The 9,772-nt window shown below is 38.6% G+C and overlaps 1 protein-coding gene across 1 annotated transcript in view; it reads right to left on the bottom strand.

Moving 5' to 3' along the window:
• The window catches only part of ZNF804A (zinc finger protein 804A), a 275,098-nt gene extending 267,830 nt beyond the window's left edge, over positions 1–7,268 (bottom strand). Inside the window, 1 exon segment of the mRNA XM_021703228.1 lies at positions 7,158–7,268. Coding sequence (XP_021558903.1) covers positions 7,158–7,268 — 111 coding nt within the window.
• Positions 7,269–9,772: the final 2,504 nt, after the last annotated feature.

The raw sequence follows: 9,772 nt of genomic DNA, 5'->3' as shown, positions 1-9,772 counted from the left end.
GATAGATAGATAGATAGATAGATAGATAGATAGATAGATAGATAGATGATAGATAGACAGATAGCCAGACAGAAGGCAGATAGATAGATAGATTTATATGTTAGGGAATTAGGAATTGACTATGTAATTGTGGGTTTGTGGGGCATCTGTAGAACAGGTCAGGAGGCTGGAAATTCAAGGCAGGATTTGATGAGTCTTCAGACAGAATTTCTTCTTCTCTAGGATACCTCAGTTTTTGCTCTAAAAGCCTTTCAATTTATTGCATGAGACCCATACACATTGATTTAGGGTAAACTCTTCTATTTAAAGTCAGTGGATTGTAGACATTGACCACATCTACAAGATACCTTCACAGAAACAAGACTAGTGTTTGATTAAAATATGGGCTACTATGCTGGTTGACAACAAAAAGCTAGCTATGAAACACAGCAAAGCTCATTTTTCTAAAGTTATTTAAGAAAAAAATGTTTTCTCTTAATTTGAATATGGCATTGTCATCATAAGCCTTGAATTCATTTAAGGTTCTTACATCTAGAAAAGTATGTAACTTTCCTCTAATGGCGTCACACCATTATGAAAAAGTCCAGAGTACTACATCCGGTAACAGATTTTGCTTACTTTGGCAACTAGGATTAAGTTTTAATTATTTATTACCCATGTTATCTTACACTGTGATAAAAAGTGTACTGTAATACATTTATAAAATTAATGAGGGCGCCTGGGTGGCTCAGTCATTAGGCCTTCGGCTCAGGTCATGATTCCAGGGTCCTGGGATCGAGCCCCACATCGGGCTCCCTGCTCCGTGAAGGGCCTGCTTCTCCCTCCCACACTCCCCCTGCTTGTGCTCCTGCTCTCGCTATCTCTGTCTCTGTCAAATAAATAAATAAAATCTTAAAAAAAATTAATGAAAATTTGCTAGTTGAAAACACCATCATAATATAGTATATGTGGTAAACATTTCCTCAGAGCCAAAGAATAATTTAGAATGACATAAAACAGATCAAATGGTTTCAGCTACAATTTTTAGAAAGAAAAATTAAGAAAATTATATTTCTTATTTTTTGTAGTTAGCAATATAAAAAGTGATATACAAAATTTCTTCATGAATATTGGCTGCAGTACACCATAGATTAAAACTGCTATCTTTTTCTCTTTCTGGAAGGATTACTCAAACTCCTAATATACAGCCATTGCCTAAAATAGTAATATCTCAGTTAAACAGGGTCACTGGAGGAAATTATTTCAACACTGAATTATCATTATAATAATAAAATATTATTTCCCCTGTGCATAATACTTTCAAAACTATTTTCCAAATGTGTTACATTAACTAAACATATTTATTAAAAGTATAAATTAAAGAATAAAATTATATTCAATATTAATTTTTAAAAGGACCCAAACCAAGAAATTACCAAAAATACCTGTAGCCTGAGCAAAAGTTTGCAATTTTAAAATGTATCACCCTCAAATCACACACTTCTTTATTATGATAGTATTCCTAGAGTTATGATCTAGAGAATAGTTTTAAGCAGTTCAACCAAAATATGGGAAACAGATACTATACAAATATGAATATGCCAAAACTTTTTTGAAGACTATTGTCCATCGAAAAGTTGGTACAACGAAGGGCACATGCAGAATGGTGAAAATGTTTCTGTCTCCCTATATGTAAAATTTGGTTCACAGACTCTAAGGTGGCAAATTCCAGTACCTTCACTGGTCAAGAAGGTAATGTAAATAAGTGCAAAACCTAAATAACCATAAAGAGCAGTGTAGACAGCAGCAAACTGCAAAGTGCATTCTTCTTTGAATGGTGTTTAAAGCCAAATATTTTAAAACACAGTGCACACTAAACAAACTACTTCTGCAGCCCTGAATTGGACCCTGAATACAACCATATGAAGCTTTGGACTAGGTGGTCCCCAAAGCTCTTGCTGATCTGTGTTTTCAGCAAAAATGTAATTACAGTCATCAATAACCTGGTGAGGAACTAGAAGTGATGACAAGATATCATGTCACTATTTGAATTTCAGCTATCAAAAATAATTTAATATTTAACGCACTAACAAAGGTATGTCAGCATTATGGGTATTACTTGACAACATTTACCTTAAAATATTGCTTACATTTTTTAGTAGGTCATAACATCAATAATTCAATTATAAGTTATTTTCCTTACTTGAAAAATGTGTTCTAAAAATGCACATTTGTAAAGTTTTGCTAGAATAAAAAATAAGTATAGCAAAGTATATATGACACCTTAAGTTCAGAAAAGTGAGACACAAGATGGTCTTTGATACTGAATACAAAATAGTTTAAAAGAAATTTGGAAGAGTATATAATGGACTGATTATGTGAACAAGTTTATAAAGTGGGAAAGTTTGGGAATATATTAAGATAGCACCCTAATCCACCCTCACCCTTAACCTTTCTTGAGGATATTAATCTAACAATGATAATTTTTCATCAGCACTAATTTAACAACTGGTCTCTTTAGTCTTATGCACAATCTTAAATATGACACATAAGTGGGTTTCAATGAGTGGAGAAACCTTTTAAATTATATTCTCTAGGAGATATAGAAATGTGCAAAGAAATGACATGAATAATAATGTTATATTAGATGATGATATTTAGAACAAAAGGCCATGTAATGTATTTCAAAGACTCTTAATTTTAGTGAGTTCCTGTATACACAAAGGAAAAAATCCAGAACTTTTTCATTCTTTTCAGAATGAATACACATGAAAACTTCCTGAGTGACAAGAAACCTGCAAACATGTCAAAATATGTGAATATTTTTTCAACACATTCAAAAATGAACAGGAGTGTACATGAATACATCTTAATGAATAATATTTGACACATAACACCTAGCACAGAGCTTGTGGTGCCCAGAATAGTGCTTTACAATTGCAGCATCTCAATAAACCTAAATGAACTACATAACAAGAATGTTGAAAACTGATTAATAAATCAACATTTCTTTTCTTGTCAACTCTAGAACTTAATATATTGGAAAAGGAGGGCAACCTACAGAAACAGGGCTTAGGCCAGATAGAAATTATTGATGCTTGCGTATTGGAAGAGGAGATTTAAAATATATTTGAATTCAAATTATTCTGTGAATCTATTTCTCCTCACCTGAAGGCAAGTGGAAAAACAGAGTGCCTTCATAAAATAAAACACCATATCTTTAATCAGTGTGGATAGTGACACACCAGTTCCTATGGAATCCCTAACTTAGTATCTAAATTATAAAAGAAATATGTCTGGAGTTAGGAAATTGGCATTATAATGTTGACTTACTGTATGACCTCAAAATCACCACTCATTTTTTTTAAATTCCACAGTCAGTAAAACAGACTTAACACTCTTATGAGATATAAAAATGCTGACTAACAAAATGTAATGAACAAATTAGTAATGATTTTTAAAGTTCCAAATGCCATATTAAAAGTGATCAACTGTATTTTTAAATTATGTATTAAAATATAAGTATTTTATACTAAAAGTTTTTAAATATATAATTAGGGCAAAGAAATTTTGTGGCTCAATTGACAAAACATACGTATAACAAAATGTCCTTATCCAATAAACAATTTTATACATAATGGTGATATCTAAGGGATAATCTAAGGAAAAAGAATGAGACTATATGGATGGTAAACTTTATTCATTGCCGCTAAACCATATGACTTATAAAGACATATTCTGGAGCACTCATTAAATATTAGCTTATCTCTTATTCCATGGACTTAAAGCTATATCACAGATATGATGCTATTATAACAGAAATCATGACAAGTAGAGTGACCCTTCTCTTTGCTTGTAAGACCCTGCAAAATGAAGATTTGTATATTTTCAGTTAAAATTGTCAAGAGGAATTATTTAAAAGCTCAGAAATAAGGTCAATATTAATAACAAGCTTAATCTTTAAGTATCTTTTTAAAATTGTATGTGTGAGGGACATAATATGACCTATGGAAAGACTGTACAATTTGATAATCTCCTCAGTATAAGTAGCAGGATTACATTCTGGATTTTAGGGCTAAAGCAATTAATCAATGTCACTGAAGTCTGAGGTAACTTTATTCTATAAGTAACTTCTAATTCATGAAAGAATACTATATTACCAGTTATAGGCTATCTTAAATTATTCAATAATTTTTCAAAGATTATAAATAAATCTTTTAAAAATATGACCTAAAAAATGGTCAGAATATCCATTAGTTATCCAGTAACTGAAAATAATTGGAATTTCTTTGGAAAAATCAAAATACTTTTTCCCTGAATGGTTTTAAGTTGTGCTTTCCTGAAATAAGAAAAAACACTTGAAATATTGTTAAAATTCTTTCAGCTTAATACACATATCAAGATGCAAAAATGTGATTATGTTTTTAAAGGTAAAGTTCAAAACATGTCAAAATCAAATAGACAAAAAAGTAAAAAGGGTCTCATAATTTTTACCTTATTAAAATGAGATTAAAGAGTAATAACCAAAAATTCTCACTTGAAAATGTTCAAAATGTAGTATATGTACATTTTTAAGATAGTATTAGTGTTTAAGGTTCCTAATTCTGAGAAGTTTCAGGTTCAGTTTCTGATTTTAGCTGATAGTACATTTTAGCTTATAGTAAGTTTTCAAAGTATCCTATGTTTTGTGAAGAATACATTATTAGGTAAGTCTAGATAGTTATTTAACTAAAAACATTCATGAATATGTTTAGATCTCTTCTCCTATACATAAAGGCAGGCATAACTCTCACCCTCCTTAATAACAAAATAATCAAAAGACATATAGAGAATAAACGTATGACATATATTATCTTGTAAAGTAATAGTTTCAAATACGGTTGGACCATATATGAAAATCTATGTAACTTTACTCAGTGTAAATCTCTTACACAGGAAATACAAACTTGGGGAGTTTATAAACAATATCTGGAAGAATAAGCTATTAAGTCCCTGTAAGTTCTTTTACTATAAGTAAAAGAAATATGATAAGAGCTATTTATAACACTTCTTCCTCTAGTTTGTTGCTCCAACATTTGACCATATTTAGGTTTATTCATCTCATTTACTAGCTGCTTTTAACACACATTATAATCCCAAACTTACACTGGCAAATCTAGACTTTAACCTATCTTTTGTCAATATGAGTGATAAAGAACTGATTGACTTCAAACCCACGACAAACAAATCAGCATAAGTAAACTGAACCACTCTTAGAAACCCAAGGTTGATTTAAGAATCAAGATTACCAGAATTTTAACAAGTTCTGGTTTGGCAACTTTTTTTTGTTTTTCTATGTACTCTACTATTTTTTTTTTCTTTTCTTTTACCTACACCATTATTGTAACTATAGAGATCTTGTTCAGTAAGTTTGCCTGTTCCCACAAGTAAAACTTGATTTAAAAAACAAACCAGTGCATGCTTTCTTCAAATTGAAGAGTCCCCCTGCCAAAATATTTACCTTCCCACACACTTGAGTTCTTTAAGAAAATAATTAGAGCCAAAACAATTTCAGTAATCCCCTTAGCCTTTGCCTATTGCTCTGCATAATACTCCACTAAGAAAGACCACAGAGGAGTATTTTCACTTTCTTTTGTTCAACACCAATCTTATCCACAACAATAAAAGCAACAAACTAACCCTGCTTGTTTGCATCTTAAATAAGCTGAGAGGAGGATTCCAATAGATTCAGAGGAGAAAGAAAAAAAAAATCAAATGTTTATCAGTGCCAGAATTCACTTAAAACTTCAGAAGAGAACTTTTCATTTTTGGAAAACATCACAGCACTTGGTAAAAAAATTATGTAGAATCATATTTTAAAATATGGATTAACTGAGTCTGTCCTTAAACTTCTACTCTATCTACTCAGGCTCAGTAACCACTTCGTAAAAAAAGGGGGGGGGGGCTCAGACTTTAGTGATACATATATTTGCTTATTACCACCTTACTCTAGCTCTACTCTCTTCGCAGTACTTAACCTTAATGAGCTTTTTCCCTACTTCCTTTTTTTTTTTTTTTTCTTTTTTGAAGTGTACACTTCTCAGGAGTCAGTTCCACAAGGAGGTTTTGTAACTAAGAGGGGATTTGTTAGAAAAAGTAAGAGCTATTACCCTGCACTATCTCAATGCTCAGCACATCCTCTCCCACCAATCAGGAGTGCTCTTTTGACTAGGATGCTGAAAGAGGAAGCTCTGTGGTCCAGTGAGAACCTCCCAGCAACTGCATGGGTTCTATTTGTCTAGCATGCTTCCTAGTGGCTCTGATTGTGACATAATGCTCGCCCTTCACATTTATCTCTAACCTCTTTTGAATGAATAGCTTAAAGTGGGCGACAAGGGGTTCTGGAGTCACTCAGTTAAGCTTATTCCTGACAACTTCTCACTAGAGAAGTTTGCTGTCGGTCCTTCAGGAGACAGCCAGAACGCGAACTCCTTCCGAGACCATCACTCAATCTCGCCACTTACTCCGCGCCACCAGTCACATGGCTCCCGCTTCCATCGGAGACACCCACATCCTCATTCACCTTCAGCTTCCAAAGCCAAAATATGTTAGAGGGTCACTTGGGGTTAGGGTGCTTTTATTTTCTTTCTTAAAAAAAAGGTCCTGTTGGGCGCCTGGGTGGCTCAGTTGGTTAAGCGACTGCCTTCGGCTCAGGTCATGATCCTGGAGTCCCGGGATCGAGTCCCGCATCGGGCTCCCTGCTCGGCAGGGGGTCTGCTTCTCCCTCTGCCCTCTTCCCTCTCGTGCTGTCTTTCATTCTCTCTTCTCAAATAAATAAATAAAATCTTTAAAAAAAAAAAAAAAAGGTCCTGTTGACACAATTTGCTTCAAAAAAGGAGACATTGTGGTAATCTCCAGCATCAGGGAGTGAGGTGTTGAGAGTCCAGAGCATTGTCGAAGTGTCAACCAAAACCATGGATTTGACATATATTACCTTCCCTAAGATTACAGCCTTTTTCTACATCTAATTCTCACCCCACACCCACAAGAAGGATAAATTGATATATTATAAACCAAATTGAAACGCGACACCTCCAAAATTTCACAGTAACCTCAATCCTCCAAATGCCCTCTTAGTGAAGGGGGGGGGCAGGAGGAGAAAGAGAGGGAGAGAGAAAGAGAGAAACAGAAGCAATTACCAGAGTTTTGTTCCCGTTCTTGCTGAGAGGGCCCCGGAAAACTCCCTTGATGTTGCGAAAGTGTCCGTTGCTGAGATGCGTGGAGCTGATGACAATGTAGTAACACTCCATGGGGCAGCCGCCGCCTCCTCCACCGCAGCCGCCGCTTCCATGCACCTCGCGCCCGCAGCCGCAGCGCGCCGGAGCCCGTGTAGGGTGGGCTAGGGACCCGCCGCGAGGGCGAAACGCCGCCTCTCTCGCACGCCTTGGGGAGACAGACTCACTACACCCCTCTGCCGAGCGCGCCGAGGCTCCTCCGCCTCCGCATGCTCTCGGCGCTCTCCCTCTCAGTCTCCGTTTCTCTTCTAATTCGCCTTGGGGCGACGCGCCCCGCGGGATGATCCCGGGCTGGGAGGGGCCGCCCAGGCAGCAGGACTGAGCGGGAGTCAGTGCCGGCGCGGCGGCCGAGCGGAGCCGGGCAGCGGGAGCCGCCCGAGCGGCAGCGGCGGCGGCGGCGGCGGCGGCGGCAGCATCCCCCGCGCTCGGAGCCCGCACTCGGAGTTGCGGCTGCTGGCAGGCATGAGTGTTATTATAGTGAGCGGCGTTGCCGGTCCATTGCACTGAGCCAATGGCAGGGAGCCACTGGGCTGATACTGAGAGCTGTCAGAGGAGTACATCTGTCACCCGCTGCCTTCCCCCGCCCTCCCCCGCCGCCGCCAGGACCCACGGCCGCGACGGTCCGGGCGCGAGTGGGAGCGTCCAGCTAGCGGGACGCCCCCCGCGCAGCGCCGCGGCCGCCGGGGGCCAGGGACGCGACGGCCACCGCGGGCGGGCGGCAGAGCGACCCGCGACTGAGAAGTGGGAGACTCCTCGAAGGTGGGGGCGGAGGGGAAAATGAAGAGACGGAGATTTCTTGCCTGCCAGTCGGGAGTGGGGGAGGGGGGGAGGGGGGATAAATAAATTAATAATTCAATACCAAAGCGAACCACTTCCAACTGCAGCGTATCCAGGCAGGTGCCAGCAGTGCTTCTCTCCCGAGATAGTTGCTACCCAGTGGATTTGGCTTATTTGATTTTATTTGTTTTTAATGTATTTTTAGTATGGAGGTTGGATCCTGTTCAGAATCATAGAGAAAGAAAATGTTCCCCACCCACCACCACCACCACCCATTTGTAGAGATCACCAGTGTTTGTGTCGGTAGTTTGGGAGGTGGGGGCCCGGGCGGGGGGTGGGAGTGGGGTGAGTTGTGGCGATGTGAGTGGAAGTGGTTAGAAGGTAAAAACAGGGACTCCTGGTTAATGTGTGCTTGGACCTGGCGTTCCCCTCACCCATCTCCCCGAGAACCTCGGTTCTTCCTAAATTGCCAAAGCTGAAGGGAAAGGGATGCTTTGCCGCAAGGAAGCTGCCGCCGCGAGCCTGCTTTGCATTTCCCTATAGTTCTTTTCACACTACAGAGTGGTAGCGAACACAAAGCGTTTGCCCTAGAAGCGACCTGAATGGAAAATCTCCTGCAAAGGAACTAATGGGTTCGTTACGGAAAGTAGGAGATGGGGTCTGCCGCGTTGCCTGAAGACAGACCATCATGCTGGTTTGTAAGGCGGCAATGCAGCCATCCGCCTGGATGTGCCCCTGCCACCCTCCCTCTCACCCAGTTGATACTCTCTTTGTGTAAGTTTAACTCCTCTGCGGTGGTAGGGTGAGAGCATCCCATCAGGTATATATACGACTCATTAGTCCGCACTTAAAAAGATCGATAGCAGGCAGTGGGAGGCTGGGAGATGGTGCCTTCAATGGATTTGCTGAAGGCTTTATTTTCCTCTTGCCTTGAATGGCTTAATTGGTTAAAGCAGATTCCAGACATTCTGATGCTCCTATGTCAGAGCAAACTACACTTTGAAATAACCTGTGTTTATCTTGTTTATTTGAAGGTCAAGATTTCAAGACATTCCATTCTGGGTATCCCACATATAGGATTTAATATAGCAGTGATTCTGCAAACTACAATATAGTCCTTAAAACGAGGCTGCCAGTTTGATATCACACTTAGAGGAAAAGAAGAGAAGGGAGAGAAAAAGTGTTTATAAGAGAGTCAATAATCATGTGAGTAAATTATAACTTACAGGGTTAGAAGAGGGGAGTGCTAGATTCATCTAAGGGAAATTCTCCATGTGCCATGCTTCAATTCAAACAAAGAAAAAAAAGTTGATGTGGATTGATCATAGCTCACTGTGAAGTGTCACAGTTATTTAGAGGTATTGGCTAAATTTCTCAGATATCCACTTGGGGGAGTCTGGAAGTCTTGGGAGAAAAAGAAAGTAATAATTTCTAAAACTTATATACTCTGTGGAACAGATCACCTAATAATTTGCTAGAATTCAGTATGAACATGATTCTATTAGAAAAAAAAAATATCCCCCACTAAATATCGTGTGGAAATTAAATCCATTTTGGCACCTATCATTAGAGCTATTTTTTATGTATATTTTGAGGACGCGGGCATTCTCTGTACATACCATTTTGGGAACAACTAATGACCTGTATGATTTTCATTACATCTTCTGAAGTTTTGGAAGCTCACGGTTATTAGACAAGAGATAAAATCTTCACTATTACTAAACCAAACCAAGGACTATCCT

This window comes from Neomonachus schauinslandi, chromosome 3, assembly GCF_002201575.2.
Source record: "Neomonachus schauinslandi chromosome 3, ASM220157v2, whole genome shotgun sequence".
Taxonomy (NCBI): domain Eukaryota; kingdom Metazoa; phylum Chordata; class Mammalia; order Carnivora; family Phocidae; genus Neomonachus; species Neomonachus schauinslandi.
This window is presented reverse-complemented; position numbering and strand designations above follow the sequence as displayed.